General features: G+C 43.6%; 1 protein-coding gene across 2 annotated transcripts in view; it reads right to left on the bottom strand.

Moving 5' to 3' along the window:
* Positions 1-20,900, bottom strand: part of SCPEP1 (serine carboxypeptidase 1) — a 43,866-nt gene extending 22,966 nt beyond the window's left edge. For both annotated transcript variants that reach the window (XM_030881647.3, XM_060290817.2), the window contains exons 1-5: positions 20,764-20,900; positions 18,752-18,900; positions 14,191-14,280; positions 11,539-11,694; positions 11,121-11,195 (exon numbers count right to left, since the gene is read on the bottom strand). In XM_030881647.3, coding sequence (XP_030737507.1) covers positions 11,121-11,195; positions 11,539-11,694; positions 14,191-14,280; positions 18,752-18,900; positions 20,764-20,827 — 534 coding nt within the window. In that variant the 5' untranslated portion in view covers positions 20,828-20,900. The remainder of the gene's footprint in view (positions 1-11,120; positions 11,196-11,538; positions 11,695-14,190; positions 14,281-18,751; positions 18,901-20,763) is intronic.
* Positions 20,901-23,284: the final 2,384 nt, after the last annotated feature.

Here is a 23,284-nt window from a genome sequence, read left to right on the forward strand (position 1 = left end):
ATTTGCAAAATGAGTAGGAACTGTTTGAGTTTTCCCAAGGGTGTTGGCAGGATGTGCGGGGGACCTGGTGTAGCTCCTATCTCTTCCTTAGAAGGGACGCTGGCACTCTTTCCCCTGGAGGTCTCTGATTTCTCACAAGGTGCTCTGGGGGCTCTCTGGGTACAATCGCCACTGTCTCCAGTGGTCACTGGAGAGCTGGGAGGCCTCCTCAGAAGGTCCTTGAGGGTGGGATGGATGCCTTAGGACTGGGAACTCATGCCCCCTGCTGCTTTTATCCATTTAAAAGGAATTCATCTGCCCAGTAGCAGAACATTGGGAACAACTGAAATATTTATCAATACGGTGGGCTAAATTAATTACGGTTATTTCCATGGTGCATGATGCAGCTTACAAAAAGGAATGAGGGGCTTCCCTGGTGGCGCAGTGGTTGAGAGTCTGCCTGCCGATGCAGGGGACACGGGTTCGTGCCCCGGTCCGGGAAGATCCCACATGCCACGGAGCGGCTGGGCCCGTGAGCCGTGGCCACTGAGCCTGTGAGTCTGGAGCCTGTGCTCCGCCAACGGGAGAGGCCACAACAGTGAGAGGCCCGCGTGCCGCAAAAAACAAACGAACAAACAAAAGGAATGAGAAGGCTTCTTATGGTCGAATATAAAAAGATCTCCAGGGTATATTGTTAAAGTAAAAAAGAGACATGTAGAAGAGTGTGCAGTATATACAATCATTTGTATAAAAATGAGGGAAAAGAATATACATGAACTAGCTTATATAGGCATGAAATACTCTGAAAAGGTACAGAAAAAACTAATACAGGTTGCCTTGGGCAGGGGACAGAGGCAAGACGGACATTTTTTTTTTTTTTTTGCGGTAGGCGGGCCTCTCACTGTTGCAAAGCGGAGAGATTCCCGCACAGAGGATCAGTGCCGACCAGCACTCACCAGCCTGAGAGGCTTGTCTGCTCACCCGCCAGGGCGGGCGGGGCTGGAAGCTGAGGCTCGGGCTTCGGAGGTCAGATCCCAGGGAGAGGACTAGGGTTGGCGGTGTGAACACAGCCTGAAGGGGGCTAGTGCACCACGGCTAGCCGGGAAGGAGTCCAGGAAAAGTCTGCAGCTGCCGAAGAGACAGGAGACTTTTTCTTGCCTCCGTTTCCTGGTGCGCGAGGAGAGGGGATTAAGAGCGCTGCTTAAAGGAGCTCCAGAGACGGGCGTGAGCCGCGGCTAAAAGCGTGGACCCCAGAGACGAGCATGAGACGCTAAGGCTGCTGCTGCCGCCACCAAGAAGCCTGTGTGCGAGCACAGGTCACTCTCCACACCTCCCCTCCTGGGAGCCTGTGCAGCCCGCTACTGCCAAGGTCCCGTGATCCAGGGACAACTTCCCCGGGAGAACGCACGGCGCGCCTCAGGCTGGTGCAACGTCATGCTGGCCTCTGCCGCTGCAGGCTTGCCCCACATCCGTACCCCTCCCTCCTCCGGGCCTGAGAGAGCCAGAGCCCCCCCGAATCACCTGCTCCTTTAACCTCATCATGTCTGAGTGGGAACAGATGCCCTCAGGCGACCTACACAAAGAGGCGGGGCCAAATCCAAAGCTGAGCCCCAGGAACTGTACAAACAGAGAAGGGAAAGGGAAATCTCTCCCAGCAGACTCAGGAGCAGCGGATTAAAGCTCCACAATCAACTTGATGTACCCTGCATCTGTGGAATACATGAATAGACAACGAATCATCCCAAATTGAGGAGGTAGGCTTTGGGAACAACGATATATATATATTTTTTTTTTTTCCTTTTTCTCTTTTTGTGAGTACGTGTATGCTTCTGTGTGTGATTTTGTCTGTATAGCTTGGCTCTTACAATTTGTCCTAGGGTTCTGTCTGTCCATTTTTTTTCCATAGTATAGTTTTTAGCACTTGTTATCATTGTTGGATTTGGTTTTTGGTTTGGTTGCTCTCTTATTTCTTTCTCTCTTTTTTTTTATTAATTTAAAAAATTTTTAATAATTATTTTTAATTTTAAAGACTTTATTTTATTTTACTTTATTTTATTTTATCTTCTTCTTTCTTTCTTTCTTTTCTCCCTTTTATTCTGAGCCGTGTGGATGACAGGCTCTTTGTGCTCCAGCCAGGCGTCAGGGCTGTGCCTCTCAGGTGGGAGAGCCAAGTTCAGAACACTGATTCACAAGAGACCTCCCAGCACCACGTAATATCAAATGGCGAAAATCTCCCAGAGATCTCCATCTCAACACCAAGACCCAACTCCACTCAACAACCACCAAACTACAGTGCTGGACACCCTATGCCAAACAACTAGCAAGACAGGAACACAACCCCATACATTATCAGAGAGGCTGCCTAAAATCATAATAAGGCCACAGAGACCACAAAACACAACACCAGACGTGGACCTGCCCAACAGAAAAACAAGATCCAGCCTCATCCACCAGAACACAGGCACTAGGTTCCCTCCACCAGGAAGCCTACACAACCCACTGAACCAACCTTAACCACTGGGGACAGACACCAAAAACAACGGGAACTACGAACCTGCAGGCTGCGAAAAGGAGACCCCAAACACAATAAGATAAGCAAAATGAGAAGACAGAAAAACACACAGCAGATGAAGGAGCAAGGTAAAAACCCACCAGACCTAACAAATGAAGAGGAAATAGGCAGTCTACCTGAAAAAGAATTCAGAATAATGATAGTAAAGATGATCCAAAATCTTGAAATAGAATAGAGAAAATGCAAGGAACAATTATCAAGGACCTAGAAGAACTAAAGAGGAAACAAACAATGATGAACAACACAATAAGTGAAATTAAAAATTCTCTAGAAGGGGTCAGTAGCAAAATAACTGAGGCAGAAGAACGGATAAGTGACCTGGAAGATAAAATAATGGAAATAACTACCGCAGAGCAGAAAAAAGAATGAAAGAACTGAGGACAGTCTCAGAGACCTCTGGGACAACATTAAACGCACCAACATTCGAATTATAGGGGCCCCAGAAGAAGAAGAGAAATAGAAAGGGACTGAGAAAATATATGAAGAGATTACAGTTGAAAACTTCCCTAATTTGGGAAAGGAAATAGTTAATCAAGTCCAGGAAGCAGAGAGAGTCCCATACAGGATAAATACAAGGAGGAACACGCCAAGACACATACTAATTAAACTATCAAAAATTAAATACAGGGTTTCCCTGGTGGTGCAGTGGTTGGGAGTCCGCCTGCCGATGCAGGGGACACGGATTTGTGCCCCAGTCTGGGAAGATCCCACATGCCGTGGAGCAGCTGGGTCCGTGAGCCATGGCCGCTGAGCCTGCGCGTCCGGAGCCTGTGCTCCGCAACGGGAGAGGCCACAGCAGTGAGAGGCCCGCATACCGCAAAAAGAAAAGAAAAGAAAAAAAAATTAAATACAAAGAAAAAATATTAAAAGCAGCAAGGGAAAAACAACAAATAACACACAAGGGAATCCCCATAAAGTTAACAGCTGATCTTTCACCAGAAACTCTACAAGCCAGAAGTGGGTGGCAGGACATATTAAACTGATGAAGGAGAAAAATCTACAACCAAGATTACTCGAACCAGCAAAGATCACATTCAGATTTGACAGAGAAATTAAAAACTTTACAGATAAGCAAAAGCTAAGAGAATTCAGCACCACCAAACCAACTTTACAACAAATGCTAAAGGAACTTCTCTAGGCAGGAAACACAAGAGAAGGAAAAGACCTACAATAACAAACCCAAAACAATTAGGAAAATGCTCACAGGAACATACATATAGATAATTACCTTAAATGTAAATGGATTAAATGCTCCAACCAAAAGACATAGACTGGCTGAATGGATACAAAACAAGACCCGTATATATGCTGTCTAGAAGAGACCCACTTCAGACCTAGGGACACATACAGACTGAAAGTGAGGGGATGGAAAAAGATATTCCATGCAAATGGAAATCAAAAGAAAGCTGGAGTAGCAATTCTCTTATCAGACAAAATAGACTTTAAAAAAAGACTATTACAAGAGAAAAAGAAGGACATTACATAATGATCAAGGGATCAATCCAAGAAGAAGATATAACAATTGTAAATATTTATGCACCCAACATAGGAGCACCTCAATACATAAGGCAAATACTAACAGCCATAAAAGGGGAAATTGACAGTAACACAATCATAGTAGGGGACTTCAACACCCCATTTTCACCAATGGACAGATCATCCAAAATGAAAATAAATAAGGAAACACACGCTTTAAATGATACGTTAAACAAGATGGACTTAATTGATATTTATAGGACATTCCATCAAAAACAACAGAATACACATTTTTCTCAACTGCTCATGAAACATTCTCCAGGATAGATCATATCTTGGGTCACAAATCAAGCCTTGGTATTTAAGAAAACTGAAATCGTATTATGTATCTTTCTGACCACAACACTATGAGACTAGATATCAATTACAGGAAAAAATCTGTAAAAAATACAAACACATGGAAGCTAAACGTGATACAAACTTAATAAACTTAATACAAAACTTAATAAACTTAATACAAACTTAATAAACTTAATACAAACACATGGAAGCTATACTTAATAACCAAAAGATCACTGAAGAAATGAAAGAGCAAATCAAAAAATACCTAGAAACAAACGACAATGAAAACATGATGACCCAAAACCTATGGGATGCAGCAAAAGCGGTTCTAAGAGGGAAGTTTATAGAAATACAATCCTACCTTAAGAAACAAGAAACATCTCAAATAAACAACCTAAACTTACACCGAAAGCAATTAGAGAAAGAAGAACAAAAGAACCCCAAAGTTAGCAGAAGGCAAGAAATCATAAAGATCAGATCAGGAATAAATGAAAAAGAAATGAAGGAAACGATAGCAAAGACCAATAAAACTAAAAGCTGGTTCTTTGAGAAGATAAACAATATTGATAAACCATTAGACAGACTCATCAAGAAAAAAAGGGAGAAGACTCAAATCAATAGAATTAGAAATGAAAAAGGAGAAGTAAAAACTGACACTGCAGAAATACAAAGGATCATGAGAGATTACTACAAGCAACTCTGTGCCAATAAAATGGACAACCTGGAGAAATGGACAAATTCTCAGAAATGCACAACCTTCCGAGACTGAACCAGGAAGAAACAGAAAATATGAACAGACCAACAACAAGCACTGAAATTGAAACTGTGATTAAAAATCTTCCAACAAACAAAAGCCCAGGACCAGATGGCTTCACAGGCAAATTCTATCAAACACTTAGAGAAGAGCTAACACCTATCCTTCTCAAACTCTTCCAAAATATAGCAGAGGGAGGAACACTCCCAAACTCATTCTACAAGGCCACCATCACCCTGATACCAAAGCCAGACAAAGATGTCACAAAGACAGAAAACTACAGGCCAATATCACCAATGAACATAGATGCAAACATCCTCAACAAAATACTAGCAAACAGAATGCAACAGCACATTAAAAGGATCATGCACCATGATCAAATGGGGTTTATTCCAGGAATGCAAAGATTTTTCAATATATGCAAATCAATCAACGTGATACACCAAATTAACAAACTGAAGGAGAAAAACCATATGATCCTCTCAATAGATGCAGAGAAAGCTTTTGACAAAATTCAACACCCATTTATCATAAAAACCCTCCAGAAAGTAGGCATAGAGTGAAATTTCCTCAACATAATAAAGGCCATCTATGACAAGCCCACAGCCAACATCGTCCTCAATGGTAATAAACTGAAACCATTCCCACTAAGATCAGGAACAAGACAAGGTTGCCCACTCTCACCACTCTTATTCAACATAGTTTTGGAAGTTTTAGCCACAGCAATCAGAGAAGAAAAAGAAATAAAAGGTATCCAAATCAGAAAAGAAGTAAAGCTGTCACTGTTTGCAGATGACGTGATACATAGAGACGTGTACACAGAGAATCCTAAAGATGCTACCAGAAAACTACTAGAGGTAATCAATGAATCTGGTAAAGTAGCAGGATACAAAATTAATGCACAGAAATCTCTTGCATTCTTGTACACTAGTGATGAAAAATCTGAAAGTGAAATTAAGAAAAGACTCCCATTTACCATTGCAACAAAAAGAATAAAATATCTAGGAGTAAACCTACCTAAGAAGACAAAAGACCTGTATGCAGAAAATTATAAGACACTGATGAAAGAAATTAAAGATGATACAAATAGATGGAGAGATATACCATGTTCTTGGATTGGAAGCATCAACATTGTGAAAATGACTACTACTCAAAGCAATCTACAGATTCATTGCAATCCTTATCAAACTAACAATGGCATTTTTCACAGAACTAGATCCAAAAATTTCACAATTTATATGGAAACACAAAAGACTCCGAATAGCCAAAGCAATCTTGAGAAAGAAAAACGGAGCTGGAGGAATCAGGCTCCCGGACTTCAGGCTATACTACAAAGCTACAGTAATCAAGACAGTATGGTACTGGCATAAAAACAGAAATATAGATCAATGGAACAGGACAGAAAGCCCAGAGATAAACCCACGCACATATGGTCACCTTATCTTTGATAAAGGAGGCAAGAATATACAGTGGAGAAAAGACAGCCTCTTCAATAAGTGGTGCTGGGAAAACTAGACAGCTACATGTAAACGAATGAAATTAGAACACTCCCTAACAACATACACAAAAATAAACTCAAAATGGATTAAAGACCTAAATGTAAGGCCAGACAATATCAAACTCTTAGAGGAAAACATAGGCAGAACACTGCATGACAGAAATCACAGCAAGATCCTTTTTGACCCACCTCCTAGAGAAATGGAATTATAACCAAAAATAAACAAAGGGAACCTAATGAAACTTAAAAGCTTTTGCACAGCAAAGGAAACCATAAACAAGACCAAAAGACAACCCTCAGAATGGGAGAAGATATTTGCAAATGAAGCAACTGACAAAGGATTAATCTCCAAAATTTACAAGAGGGTCATTCAGCTCAATATCAGAAAAACTAACAACCCAATCCAAAAATGGGTAGAAGACCTAAACAGACATTTTTCCAAAGAAGATATACAGACTGCCAACAAACACATGAAAGAATGCTCAACATCATTAATCATTAGAGAAACGCAAATCAAAACTACAATGAGATATCATCTCAGACCGGTCAGAATGGCCATCATAAAAAAATGTACAAACAATAAATACTGGAGAGGGTGTGGAGAAAATGGAACCCTCTTGCACTGTTGGTGGGAATTTAATTTGATACAGCCACTATGGAGAACAGTATGGAGGTTCCTTAAAAAACTACAAATAGAACTACCATACGACCCAGCAATCCCACTGCTGGGCATATACCCTGAGAAAACCATAATTCAAAAAGAGTCATGTACCAAAATGTTCATTGCAGCTCTATTTACAATAGCCAGGACATGGAAGCAACCTAAGTGTCCATCAACAGATGAATGGATAAAGAAGTTGTGACACATATATACAATGGAATATTACTAAGCCATAAAAAGAAACAAAATTGAGTTATTTGTAGTGAGGTGGATGGACCTAGAGTCTGTCATACAGATTGAAGTAAGTCAGAAAGAGAAAAACAAATACCATATTCTAACACACATATATGGAACATTAAAAAAAAAAGTTCTGAAGAACCTACGGGCAAGACGGGAATAAAGACACAGACCTAGTAGAGCATGGACTTGAGGATATGGTGATGGAGAAGGGTAAGCTGGGACAAAGTGAGAGAGTGGCATGGACATATATACACTACCAAACGTAAAATAGACAGCTAGTGGGAAGCAGCCACAAAGCACAGGGAGATCAACTTGGTGCTTTGTGACCACCTAGAGGGGTGGGATAGGGAGGGTGGGAGGGAGGGAGATGCAAGAGGGAAGACACATGGGGACATATGTATATGAATAACTGATTCACTTTGTTATAAAGCAGAAACTAACACACCATTGTAAAGCAGTTATACTCCACTAAAGATGTTAAAAAAAATAAAATAAAATATCATTACAAAAAAACCCAGCTTTATTTTTGGACCTTGAAATTTGATTTTCACACAACTTTCATGTGTCATGAAATATTATTCTTCTTTTAATCCACCCCACCCCACCACTGTCACTCGATAATGTAAAAACCATTCTTAGCTCATGAGTCGTATAAAAGCAGGTGGTGGACTGAATTTGACCTATAGGCCATCGTTTCCTGAAATCTGACCTATTATAATATATTCTCTTCAAAACTTTTACCTTGAATGCATCAGGCCTTTAACTATGACCTCCAGTTTTGTAGGAAACACCATGAAGAGAGGAATAAACTAAATTACACCATGAAGATGCTACCACACAATTCCAGAAAATGGGATATTCTGTTAGTCTGGTTTCTTTATCAAATGGGGGTCATAAAAAAGGAACTGTGTTAGATGAAAACGGACTTTAGGGACATCCCAGCCACATGTAATTCACGGATCTGGACTGAGTCCTGGCTTAAACAAACTGACCACAAAGGACGTGTTGGGATTATTAAAGCCTGAATATTTGAGATGAAAGTTTACTGAAGTAGGAAAGGGAGGACTAGTGACGGAAGGAAGCAGGTTACAGACATTATGTATACTACTATCTCCTATTGGTTAAAAAATTTACTTATTTCTAAAAGCGCAGAAAAAGATTTAAAGGCTATACACTGAAGTGTTAACAATGGTGATCTCTTTTTAATTTTTTTAATTTGTGCTTGCTGTATTTTCTAATTTTATGTTATGTACCTATACTGCTTCTTATAAAAGGTTCATTTTTAAAGAGAATTAATAAATCTTAAAAAAAAAAGCTCATACTGTATAACACGAGGAATATAGCCAATATTTTACTATAGAGTATAATCTTTATAAATTGTGAATCACTATATTGTATATGTGTAACTTATATAATACTGTACATCAACTATACTTCAATTAAAAAAAGCTCATACTAGCTCACTGTAAAAAGTTTAATCACAGAAGGAGACAGGAGAAAATGTGAAAAAACTCCTACCTCTGCCCCACCTGCACCCTCACGCTCACTAACCAGTTAACATGGTATATATCCTTCTAACTCCTTTCTTTGTTTTCACAAGCATATATATATACATACATGTATACATATGCACAGATCTACCCATTCTTTCTGATGGCTTCAAAGTGTCCATCACGGAAGGATCCACGTATTTCATTTAAGTAATCCTCTACACACAGCCACTGATCTCGTTTTCTGTTTATGGACATTATAAGCAACGATGAACTTAACATCCTCTGACACACACACGTATAAGTATTCCCACAGGACAGATTCCTGGAAGTGAAATTATTGGGTCAAAGGGCACATATATTTTAAAAGTTTATAGATACTGCCAAAGTGCCCTTTTACAATGATTTACCAGTTTTCATTCCCATCAAACGTGCACAAGAGCACTTGTTTCCCTGACTGCTTACCAAAACTGGGGGTTACCAAATTTTTACTTTATTTTATTTTATTTATTTATTTTTTTGGCCATGCCATGTGGCATGCAGGATCTTAGTTCCCCGACCAGGAATCGAACCCGTGCCCCCTGCAGTGGAAGCGTGGAGTGCTAATCACTGGACCCCCAGAGACCTCCCACCAATTTTTAAAAATATTTGCAAATCTCACAGATTTGACTTACTACTAAAAGTTGAACATTGTTCACATGTCCATAGGCAGTTTGCATTTCTTCTATAAATTGTTTGCCCATATTTTCTGGCCAATATCCTATTAGAATATTATCTTTTTTTTTTTTTTCTTTTTTTTTGTGGTACGCGGGCCTCTCACTGTTGTGGCGTCTCCCGTTGCGGAGCACAGGCTCCGGATGTGCAGACTCAGCGGCCATGGCTCACGGGCCTAGCCGCTCCGCGGTATGTGGGATCTTCCCGGACTGAGGCACGAACTCGCGTCCCCTGTATGGGCAGGTGGACTCTCAACCACTGCGCCACCAGGGAAGCCCCCTAGAATATTATCTTCTTTAATGAACTTATTGATGTGAATACTACTTCTACTATATATTTATTTGTGTGTATATATCTTTTAAAATTGTTTATGAAACTCTAATTAGTTTTAAATTTCTATGTGGTCTAAATATGTCAAACTTATTCTTTTTGCTTTTGGGTGTTTCATCTTATGAAGGAAAAGCAAGTTTTTCGTACCCAAGATTATAAAACTTTTCTCCTATATTTTCAGGTTCTCTTACAGTTTTTATTTTTATGTTTAGATTTTAATCTATCAAGAACTGATGTTTCGGGGCTTCCCTGTTGGCGCAGTGGTTAAGAATCTGCCTGCCAATGCAGGGGACACGGGTTCAAGCCCTGGTCTGGGAAGATCCCACATGACGCAGAGCAACTAAGCCCGTGCACCACAACTACTGAGCCTGTGCTCTAGAGCCCGTGAGCCACAACTACTGAAGCCCTCACGCCTAGAGCCTGTGCTCTGCAACAAGAGAAGCCACCGCAATGAGAAGCCCGCGCAATGCAACAAAGAGTAGCCCCCGCTCGCCACAACTAGAGAAAGCCCGTGGACAGCAACAAAGACCCAACGCAGCCAAAAATAAAATAAATAAAATAAATAATTAAAAAAATAAAAAGAACTGATGTTTCATGTAAGGCAAGAATCTAACTTTACTATTTTCCAAAGTGATAGCCACTTGTCTCCATATCATTTATTGAACATTCTGTTTTCCTCAATGATTTGAAATGCCACCTTATCATTTATATGTTCATATGTAAGCATGATACATATGTATGTGTTATAAACATACACAGATACATATATACATATACATAAGTATATATAAAATATGTTTCTAGATTCTTTAGCCTGATGCACGTATCTGCATTTCTGTTACTATGCCAGCCGCAAATTGCTTTACTCGCTTAGCTGTATAGCCTGTTCGATATCTGGTGGGGCAAACTTCATTGTTCTTTTTGAAACTTTTCATGGTTATTATTACAGACTTACTCTGTATGTACAAGGTCCTATTCAAAGAATATTCAATTATCAGGTGACTATAACAAGTAAGATAATCAGTTTCTGTCCAACATCAAAACAAAGTCATCTTCCTTGTTACCTTATAAAGTTCTAGAGCAATGCCAGCAGCCATTTTTCCTCCATAGGACTCTGAGAAAATGTAGAATGGAATTGTCTAGGAAGAAAAGGAATTTACAAAGAATTAAATATCCTGAATGTCTTTTAATTCACACAAATCAATTTCAAATTTCTATTGCATGTAATGGCCAGACAAAACAAATCTGCTTTTGCTGATCTTTCCTCCCATATCTGATTATTATGTTTAATTAGAATACTGGCTGCAGGGTCATTTTTTTCAAGCTAAAACCACCTTTAGTGATGACTGAAACAGAAGCCCACAATCTGATCCTGGGTGCAAAAAAGTTTTCTCTGGAATCAGTTAGGCATGTAACTCTTGGGGAAGTTTGCATCTGATGGATGCAGTGCTGCAACTGCTAGCCCCCTCTGAGCTTGCTTACCTGGAATTCTTTGTGGCATTCAAAGAAAGTCTTCAGGAGAACCATCATGTCTGATGCCACCATGGCCAGGTCTTTGGTGTACGCGTCACTCTTGTTCACATAACTGAACCCAGTGCCCACTGGGTTATCCACAAACAGGAGACTGGCCGACTGGAGCTACAAGCCACAGAGGAAAGTCAAATGTTGCAATCAGGGGCTTCCCTGGTGATGCAGTGGTTGAGAGTCCACCTGCCAATGCAGGGGACACGGGTTTGTGTCCCAGTCCGGGAAGATCCCACATGCCGCGAAGCTGCTGGGCCCGTGAGCCATGGCCGCTGAGCCTGCGCGTCCAGAGCCTGTGCTCTGCAACGGGAGAGGCCACAACAGTGAGAGGCCCGCGTACCGCAAAAAAAAAAAAAAAAAAAAAATGTTGCAATCAGCCAGCCAGTCACCAACTATCTTCTGATCACCTTATATAAGCTCAACAAAAACCACACATGTGAGGATATCAGTGTGGTTATGATCTGTTACTAAAATGTATTAAAAAAAAAATGGGGGGGCTTCCCTGGTGGCACAGTGGTTGAGAGTCCGCCTGCCGACGCAGGGGACACGGGTTCGTGCCCCGGTCCGGAAAGGTCCCACATGCCGTGGAGCAGCTGGGCCCGTGAGCCATGGCCGCTGTGCCTGCGCATCTGGAGCCTGTGCTCCGCAATGGAAGAGGCCACAACAGTGAGAGGCCCGCGTACCGCAAAAAAAAAAAAAAAAAAATTGGAACAGGAACACAGACTAGTATAGCAAAGAAAGGCAAAGAAAAGGAGAGGCAAGAAGGAAAAATTAACATATACACAGGGATCGAAGCATCTAGGCTGTTACTTTCAGACACTACAAATGTCCTGAATGTAATTCATTCGTGCAGGTAGAACCATGCAGTGTCAGTCTGAGCAACAGCTCGAAGCAGTGAGAGGTTGGAATACCACACGTCTGTTTTCTTCAAGATGAATCCAGTTTCCACATTGGCCTGGCTTTGCTGAACACTACAAGAACAGAATTTATTCTAACACCTTTCCCAAAGAGGTTTAGAGTTATAGAATTTTACATCCTGAAGGATCCCTAGTGATGACACACTACAGCCATGTCCTTTACTGATCAGGACATTAAAGCCCAGAAAGGCCCAGGACTTGTCCAAGGTCACAAAGTTGGATAGGTAATGGCAGCGTCAGGACCAAGGCCAGCATCTCCTCACTTCTTGTTCAGGCTCTCTGCCCCAGTCACATTACCCTGTTAGTCGTGGGAGGCTTGGGGACAAGCCAGTGGGGTACTCTGCTACTGGAAGTGAGTATGTGAATGTTCTAGGCTGAGGGAACAGCATGTGCAAAGACCCTGAGGCAAGAGTAAGTAAAATGTGCTTAAAGAAGACCAGTATGGAGACAGATAAGAAAATCAAAGGGCTCAGAGGGGATCTTCAGGTGGAGGTGCTCCTGCAGAGTCTTAGAGGTGAGTCTGGTGAGCTAGGTGTGACCGGGTGACCAAAGGAATGAAGTGCAAGCCCAGGAATGGCCCGCGCAGAGGCCTCAAGGAGAGTGCGCATGCAGAGAAGCTGGGAGGTATGGCTAGCAGAAGCCAGTTTACGCCCAGGAATCTGGATCCGATCTTTGGGGAACTGAAAGACAGTAAACTAAGGAGTGACTGGCATTGGAGGGTTTCACCCAAGCACCATGTGGGAAGTGGATTGGGGGTGGGGGGTCATGTTGAAAGCACCCACAAGAGGCGATGGAAAAGGGGTGGATGAAGAATATTAGCAACACTTGGGTAGTAAACATAGAGCTACCATAGGACCCAGCAATTCCCCACCCCGCCCCACCAAATTGAAAATAGGGGCCCAAACAAATATTTGTACGCTAATGTTCCCTGCATTATTCACAACAGCCAAAAGGTGAAAACAACCTAAGTGTCCATCAACAGATGGGAGAGGAGCAGAGGAGAAGCACAGAGCAGAGGGTGGCCACCAGCTGGGAGCAACAGCCCCACCCTGCCCACTGGTGTGGGTTTACCCACCAGTGTTTGGCAGCCTGGAGGAAGGGGCTGAGCAGGTGGACAGGGGGACTGACCCCAGGCTGGGCATGGCAAGGATGCGGAGGGAGAAGAATGAGGGAACCAGGGGTGGGGGTTAGGTAAAGAAGTGAAGCGAAGAATGAGGGGGCGGGGTGAGACAGAGAACTAGAGAGACATCAAAAGGGCAGAGGACAAGGGGTTTGAAGTCCTGAGGAAGACAAGAATGGAAGTAGGAGAGTAGGAAGGGAAAGGATTGCAGGTTGTGGCCAGAAGGTGGGACCCCGGGGTCTCAGATTGCAGGGATGGCCAATATGTGGGTCATGACAAGGTCCAGGGGGTCTGCTAGAGTAGACAGAGGTTTCTGCAGGCAAGTGGAGAGAAAGGTCACCGAGTTGGGAAGGTGACCAGTGTGGGATAAGCTGTCCCAAGAAATGGAAGAGGCTGGCCAGAGAGGAAGCCTGTGGACAAGTACGCAAGGTCCCCCCGGACACAGAGGAAGAGGGAGGGGGGTGGAGTGGGATGGCTCAACTTGTGGCGCCACCCAGAATGGGGTAGGGCTGGGTGGGACTCAGCCTGGGGGGGCCACGCGGCAGTTTGAGTTCGAGGCCTTCCTCATTGTACCCAAGTAGTTCTTCGTGGTTTGAGATCTCTGTCGAGGGGCCCGATTTCCTCAAAGTTCCCAAATCCAGTGCTGGAACCACCTGGACCACCCTGTGAAAGCAAAACAAACAAACAAACAAAAATAAAGTCAGAGGAAATGTTAGTCAAACCTTCGTCACTCCAACAATGACCCCATTCACTGTAAACAATTTATGAGTCAGTGATGGCTGGGTCAGCCTTACACACAGGACACAACTGATCCAGTGTCTGCACTAACTGAGCCCCTGGTAACTGCTCAAGTCTTTCTAAGAAAAGGAAGCAACCGGGCTAAGAGCCCCCAGAGGGAACGTTCCTACCTCTGACCCTCTGAGCTCGAGCCTTGGCCTCACGTGGGGTTTGCTGACCTCAAAACATCTCGTCCAAACCTCTCCCTTCAAAGATGAGCAGTATGGCCCAGAGAGGGAACGTGGCAATTAGGGGCTCCACCAGGACTGGACCGGGGCCTTGTGACTCTCCACCACCCTCTCCTCAGTGTCCCTGAGGATTTACAAGGGACCCAGACTGAGGGGCAGTTTGATCAAGATGATCCCCAGGATATAACATAGTAAATGCGGAAGTCCCTGGGCAGGAAGCACTCAACACTGTGGGCATCCAAGGCCAGGGGCGAGGCAGGATTCTGAACAGAAGCTCAGTGCTGGGGGCCCAGACAATGGGAGGCAGAGGTTCTATGGCTTCTAAGGGCTAAGAGAGGGGAGGAGGTCCTTCAGGAGATGGTCAGGGGTAAGGATGGTCAGTGCTTTTCTGGACAAAACCTCAGGGGTCAGCTGAGCCAACAGGATAGGCTGAGGGCCTTGAATAAAAGGATGCTGTGTCCCTGTGCAAGATGGTTAGGAAAGGGAGATACACAATGATGGAAGGAAACAGCTCAGGCAAAACAGAAACCAGGGCAATCTGTACAGGGAAATCTAAAGGAAAAGAGAGACAACATAGAGTCAGGGCTCAGGGGTAACTAAAGGACCCCAACAGAGAGTTTATGAAACTACTGAATGTTTTGAACCAACACCAAGCTAACTATTATAAAACTGGGAGGCTATAAATCCCTCTAAGCAATGTCCTCACCATCGACAGAATGAAAAGACCTATGGAACGGGAGAAAATAGTTGCAAATGATACGACCAATAAGGGGTTAATATCCAACATATATGAACAGCTCATATAACTCAACATCAAAAAAACAAACAACCTGATTAAAAAATGGGCAGAAGAACTCAATAGACATTTTTCCAAAGAGGAAATGCAGGTGGCCAGCATGAACATGAAAAGATGCTCAACACTGCTGATCATCAGGGAAATGCAAATCAAAACCATAATGATGTACCACCTCCCACCTGTCAGAATGGCTATCATCAAAAAGACCACAAACAAGTGTTGGCGAAGATGTGGAGAAAAGGGAATCCTTGTAACACTGTCGGTGGGAATGTAAATTGGTGCAGCCACTGTGGAAAACAGTATGGAGGTTTCTCAAAAAACTAAAAATAGAACTACCACATGATCCAGTGATTCCACTCCTGAGTATATATTTGAAAAAAACAAAAACACTAATTTGAAAAAATACATGCACCCTAATGTTCATAGAAGCATTATTTATAATAGCCAAGATATGGAAGCAACCTAAGTGCCCATCAACAGATGAATGGATAAAGAAGATGCGGTGTATATATATACAATGGAATACTACTCAGCCATAAAAAAGAATGAAATTTTGCCAACTGCAGCAACATGATTGGACTTTGAGGGTATTATGCTAAGTGAAATAAGTCAGACAAAGAAAGACAAATACTGTATGATGTCACTGATATGGAAAATCTAAAAAATACAACAAACGAGTGGCTGTAACAGAAAAGAAGCAGACTCACAGATATAGAGAACAAACTAGTGGCTACCAGGGGGGAGAGGGAAGGGAGGGGGGAATGTAAAGGAAGGGGATTAAGAGATACAAACCACTATGTATAAAATAAACTACAAGGATATATTGTACAACACGGGGAATATAGCCCATATTTATAGAACTATAAATGGAGGAGAACCTTTAAAAATTGTGAATCACTATACTGTATACCTGTAACATATAATACTGTACACCAACTATTATTCAATTTAAAAAAAAGCAAAGCAAAAAACAAAATAAAATAAAAGCAAGGGTCCTTGAGTGAAAGCTGGGCCCCTTTTTCCTAGTGGACTTACTGGGCTGGGATAGGACCAAAGTGAAAGGAGAGAAGCTGGAATCCTAGAGGTACGGTCTTTGTGGGAGAAATCCCATTCTCCTGTTCTGTTCTACTAGATAACACTGCAAAATCTCTTTGTCTAGAACTTTGGGATGGGGGTACTGTCACGGCCCGGGACTATGCAGTGACTCTGAAATATGGCAAGTGTGTCCAAGGACAAACTAAAACGCTTAAATGACTTGAAAGTGTGCCTAACGTAGCACACTGCATCACTCAGAGCTACTCCACTCAGATGACGTGACCTTGATTCCCAAAGACCTGTCCAGAGAAGTCAGCGCATGGATTCTCAGTAGGCTGCTAAGAGAGATCTCCTTTTAACCTGAATTAATTATTTCTTCCTTAATCATACTCTTTTCCCCTTCCCTTGGGCCTCTGAGGAGATGAAGAGCAGGACAGTGAGCCCGTTGATAACCATCAAATAGCATCTCAGCTCACAGAAACCAAAGGTCACAAATGGCACGGTCTTGAGGGGCCAGAAGTACACCACACGGAACAGAGAGGGCAGGTGGGTCCCCTCCCCCAGAAGCTCCTGCCTGTGTGCAAGAGGGGCCCCACCACTCCGCTCCGGGACAGCAAGTTCAGGCCCCAAGTAATCGCATCTCCTGGTTTTGGGAAAAAGGAAGGAAATGTCTTGATTTGTAAATGTTGGCAACTCATTCAAATAAAACAACTGCCCTACTCTGCAGTCAACCAGAAGGAAGGTTTGCCGTTTCAGAAATTCAGTGGTTTTCAAACTGTGTTCCTGGAAGCCCAGAAAGTACCTGAGGGGCAGCACGTGACAAAGGGGAGGCTGAATGGGTGGGACTTGGCACTCCGCCCCAACCTCGGCCCCAGCACTTCCTTCTTCTGCTTTGGCTGGTCTGCAAGCTTTCACTTGGGAGCGGAAGAAGTTCTGCTGATTAATACAAAGTTTGAAAACCGCTGAAATCCCGCAGACCAAAGCCCAGAGAAGGGAAGTGTTTTGCCACGGCTCTAAGTGGCAGGAAGGCAGAACTGGGCTTGTCCACTGCACGGCTCTCCCTGACAGCCCTGCCACAGCTTCATCTCCAGCTGCCCGGGATGCACAAAAGCTCCCTGGGCCACACAGACGGGTTCTTCTTCTGAGACATTTTCATATCTGCGCTCTCGGGCTGAGCCTCACCCCAGCCTTCAAAGAAAATACTTGCAATAATCCCAAGAGAAAAAGGCCCCTCCGTGCAAACTGCTCTTCTTATCTCATCAGAAAGCCTGTATCCACTGGTCTGGAAGGCAAAGCTGGGGGCACTGGGAGGCTGCTTACAAATAATGACATTTTTGGAGGAAGTGACATTTACATCCCATGGGGGTGAGTATCAGGGCGCCCTATTTTTTCTTTTTTTTCCGGTACGCGGGCCTCTCACTGTTGTGGTCTCTCCCGCTGCGGAGCAGAGGCTCCGGACGCGCAGGCTCTGCGGCCATGGCTCACGGGCCCAGCCGCTCCGCGGCATGTGGGATCTTCCCGGACCGGGGCACGAACACGTGTCCCCTGCATGGGCAGGCGGACTCTCAACCACTGCGCCACCAGGGAAGCCCTAGGGCGCCCTATTTACTGGTGAGCAACCTGGTGCCCCAGCTGGGCCATGCCTACAGTTTCCAGAAGGTGAAGCAAGACCGCATTCCTCAACCCCTCCCTAGATCTTGGTCTTCCAGGTGGGTGTGGGCCACCTTTGTACAGACATTTTAGGAATGAAAGGAAGGAAGGATCCTCTGCCTGCCCTCAAATAATTTCCAACCAGTTTCCTGTCTTCAATCCTACCACTAGAGCTCAAGATTAAAAATGCAAACATTCTTTAGGGAGAAGGATAGGGCCCGACACTTAATGCTAAGATACAAAAGGCTGAGTTCTTTCAAAATACCAGTTTTTCTAGGGGCAAGGAATTCAGATCTAGGAAAGGACTGGGAGGGGAGAGGAAGGGCTGGTCAGGGTACCTCAGTCTTTGCTTTGGAACCTTCCAGAAACACTTTCTGTCAGCATATTGTCAAATGTGTCTTCAGGAGCTTCCAGTAAGGGTTCCTACTGCTGCCTGTGCTGGGCTCAATAGAAAAAGACCCCCGTAAAAGACTAGAACCTCTCACTCTCTGATTTGGCTTCCTTGACTGTACCATCGCCTTTGCCTGCCTCAGAAGGACACTGAATTCCCAAGCCTAGGAGAGCCCCAGCTGGCTGCTGGACCACATCAGTTCTTCACTGCTGAGCTGTGAGCCTTTAAGGGCAAGCAAGGTGGTAAGTGGGGGAAACCTGGCCTCAACCTCAGGCCAGGCAGTGAAACCAATTTTACCTGAAGCCACATGACCAGGGGCAGTTCTGAGAAGTTCTTGCTGGGGCTGGTGGCATAATAGAGCCACCAGAACATGTGGGCGTCCTTCCGGACAGTCACATAATCCCATACTTCCTTGCCCTCTTCTGTGGGCCAGCTGATGACAGCTCCTGAAACAGAAGCACAATTCGATTTTCCAGAAGAATGTCTATGTCCAGTTAAATTCCCAGCCCAGGAGACACGGCTGGGTTAGGCTAGTGATGATTTGGTTTATACTTCAGACAATTTATTTACTCCAATATATTGTGGAGATAAGGAAAAAAAACCTCAAAAAACTCAGCTATGAAAAAACATACCAAACTTAATAGTGGCACAGGGGGCTGGAGGCTTTCACATTTTCACCTACACCCTCTGTAACGTTTGGATTTTTAACAGGAAGCATAAAACGTGTTTATAATTCTGTTTAAAAGAGAGAGATTTACACTTCGGGGGAAAAAAATCTCAAAATGCAGCACGTTGATTTTTGTTCCTCATTTAATATACAATTAAAGAAGCATCACGGGCTTCCCTGGTGGCGCAGTGGTTGAGAGTCCGCCTGCCGATGCAGGGGACACGGGTTCATGCCCCGGTCCGGGAAAATCCCACATGCCGCGGAGCGGCTGGGCCCGTGAGCCATGGCCGCTGAGCCTGCGCGTCCGGAGCCTGTGCTCCGCAACGGGTGAGACCACAACAGTGAGAGGCCCACATAACGCAAAAAAAAAAAAAAAAAAAAGAAGCATCACAAGTTAGTGGGGCAAGATTACTCACTATATTACTCTGGAGTAACAGATTTTGGAAGAAAAAAAATAGAGATGTAGGTTCTTTCTTAACACTCTAAACCAAAATAAATTCCAAGTGGATCAGATATTTCAATTTTAAAATTTAGATGTGAAAAATAATATGAAAATAGAGTTGAAAGTCTCTTTGACCTCTGGATGGGGAAACGATTAAAGCATACCCTAGAGACTATAAAACAAAATATCAAGAGTTGAGCACAGAAACTTGTTACATTTCTGTACAACAAAAATAAAAGGCAAAACAACAAAGAAAGGTCGGCAACAAATATGAAAAAGGGTATTTCCTTAATCGTTAGACCAACTAAAAAATGCAAGATCCTTGAAACAATCAAGATAGTTGTACAATACCTAGCACTTACCAGGCATTCAATAAATGCCCCCGCTCACCGCAACTAGAGAAAGCCCGCGCGCAGCAACAAAGACCCAACGCAGCCAAAAATAAATAATAATAAAATAAATTTATATAAAAAAAATCGGGGGGCAACCTATTCGACAACATTTCCCAGACACAAGTCGAAGGGTCATATGATCCCCATTTTACAAAAGGGAAAACAAGTAAAGCAACTTGCCTAAGATCACAAGGCAAGTTTGTGGTTAGTTCGAATTCTCAGTTCTTGATTCACACCAGGGCTCATTTTGCTTAAAGAAAAGACTGAAAATCAATTTGCAAGTCATCCCATTAAACACGAATTTGTTTTTGCCAAAAAGGACTGCGGTGAGGGGACATATTATCCTGCCTGTTCTGATCAGGTAGAGGGAGAAAGGCTTACTCGCAATTAAACGTCCCATTCGTGGTAGGATTTTTCAGTCTTGGTACCGTGTGTTTCAGCTCAAAATAAAAAGACCTTATAATCTTATTTAGCAGCCAATCGCGGCAGGAAAAGGGAGGTGGCCTTAAGATTGCGGAACCCTCATTGATCAGGAGCTTCTCCAAATCTTACATTTTGCAAAACTGCTTCTACCTACACGCAGGGAAGAAACAAGGCAGCAGACCACCCAGAGCCAGAAAAAAGTAGAAAAAGAACTTTGAATCCGGAAAAAAAAAAATAGAGTGAGACTCAAAAGCAAAAATAATTACGCAAGGTAGAAACAGGGGAAAAGGAATATGCTTTAAAAAGCACAAACCCACTAACAGATTCTTATCCCTAAAGAAGAGAAGGAGGCACCGGCCGCTGAAGCACTTTTGCCCGAACCTACCCGTGCTCAGGCCCATGAGCAGCAGCAGCACCGGCATAAGACAACTCCGCGGCGCCAGCTCCATGACGAATACCGCGCGGCAGCATCAGCTACGGGCTGGACGCCGCGCCTCGGCACGTGACGGTTGCGGGCTGGGCGAGGCCGAGCCGGAACGGGGGCGGAGCCTGGGCGTCAGGGGCGGGGCCTGGGCGTCGGGGGCGGGGGCTGGGGCGGGGCGGGGCGGGGGCTGGGGCGGGGCGGGGCGGGGGCTGGGGCGGGGCGGGGCTTGGGCGGGTGGAGAGGCTAGCGACGTCTCGCGCGCCCTTTGCCCAATTGGCCCACTAGGATCCCTGCAACGGCGCTCGGGGTGTTCTTTTTGCCCCACTACGTCGTTCTTTGCCGTTTTGAGGACAAGCAGAAAGGAAGAGGCGTTTAATGCATTGATTTGACTTGGGTTGTGCGACAGAACTGAGACGCTACAGAGAAATAACCACGAGGACCGTCCTTCCTGCCCCGCCCATCTCTTCCATCCCCAACAAAAGACCTGGCATTTCAAACTGCTGCATCTGCCCCAATCAGATTAAACCTGGCCAGCTTAATCTGGAAACTGTGGGATTCCGTTTTCATAGATTTGTTCTTAAAATTATTTTTCTTATAAAATTACGAATATAATGGACATTTTGGAAATTTGGGGGGAAAATTAGATACTACATAAACAGTGTTGGCATTTGGGATTTTTTTTCCTCTAGTCTTTTATGTCATCTTTTTAAATAGGATAATAAAATTTTTTATTCTGTTTTCTTTCTCGATACTTTGTCATTGGCATAATTCTGTGTTGTTAATGATAGGGATTGAGTAGGATAATCAAATAGCTTAGAAACCCCATTAGGGGGATTGTTGATAGGGAACCTTAGGGAGCTTTGGGAGACCACAATAAGATTAATGATCACTCAAGAAAGTAATGGGAAAATCCTGAAAAAATGAGGGCTTGCTTGAGTCAAAGCAGAACAAGTGGCTTAGCATCAAAGCCAGATTGGCTTGCTTAACAACAAAATAAAGCTAGCTTGATTAGCAACAAAATAATGCAACAGAAGCCTAAGACATGCCCCGGAACAATACAACAATGGTGGCATGAGACCTATATCCTGCCCAGTGGTGTCATCAAGTTAATGACAACCGCTACATGCTCTGTGCGCACAAAAAACAATCATTTATGGAAAGGTGACATATCAAAGTGAAAGGTCCTCATTGTACTGAGACCTGAAATAAGTTTTCCAAAGTGCCATGACAGTCCTGGCCTGACTATGTAGGGACAAAAAACCCAATCTGGAGGAGGAACTGATGAGGAAAGCATGACATCTACTCAAGAAAGACAAAGAAGGTCTTCTCCCCCTCCTCTCTCTTCCTCTGATTATAAAAATGTAACCCACTAAGTACTCGGGGCATCGCAATGCTTGCCTGACTGCTTGTTAAGCCTTGCAAGTGTCCTATTCTAATAAATCACTTCTTACCTATCAGTTTGTCTCTCGCTGAATTCTTTCTACGCTGAGACATAAAGGACCGAGCCCCCTAAATAACACCTAACCGTTTCGTTAACGTGACAACAGTCATTTTAAAGAGGCAATTAGAGGTTTGGGAAGGGGAAGGGAGGAAAAAGGATGGGAGAGGTGTTTTCTTGTGTGTGTGTGTGTGTGTGTGTGTGTGTCTAAATGTCACTTTTATTTTAGGGTGTACAGAATAACTCACCTCAGAGCTAGGAAACAAGATTGTGTAGGGCGGTATGAGGGTCAGGCTACTTCTAAATATTCTGCTTCAAAGGTGCACATGGCAAAACAGAAAAACGAAGTACATGTGACAACTCTCTCTTTCCTGTTCCCTTTTCTAACCCTCTGCCCCTGCAGGTAATTAACAGACAGATGTTTTCATCTGCAGCCTTGTGAAATGGCAGAGTGCTGCAGATGAAGGGGGAGGGTGCTGAGATTTGGGCCAGAGAAGAGAAATATGCAACCAGGTTCTCTTAAACTTTAGCATGGGATGCTCCAGAATGAGTAAAATCCCATAATGCTGGTATTGGGGATGAGCCTCTGGAGAAACATTTGAAAGATATTATTTATGTAAAAGTTACACCGTTAGTCAAACAGAAGTAATGATGTAACAAAGATTGTCCTAAACTTTTCCTAGCTAAACATTCAAAGTTGTTCTGTGTCGCCAGAGCTTCAAATACACTTAAACCCTTCCATAATTAGACTCTAGGGCTTCACTTTGTCACAGAAAAATAGCACTATGATAAGTATCTATATTTTGCCTATGGTATTTTCCATATTTGGGGTTATTTCTCTAAGATAAAATAGAAGTGGTACTATTGCATTAAAGGCTGTAACCGTTATTCTGCAAGTCAGCCCTCCCTCACTATTGGCTGGTTCCATATCTGTGGATTCCACATCCGTGGATTCAACCAACAGGAGATAAAAATATTTGGAAAAAATTCTAGAAAGTTCCTAAAAGCAAAACTTGAATTTACTGCATGCAAGCAACTATTTAC

This window comes from Globicephala melas, chromosome 20 (genome assembly GCF_963455315.2).
Source record: "Globicephala melas chromosome 20, mGloMel1.2, whole genome shotgun sequence".
Taxonomy (NCBI): Eukaryota; Metazoa; Chordata; class Mammalia; order Artiodactyla; family Delphinidae; genus Globicephala; species Globicephala melas.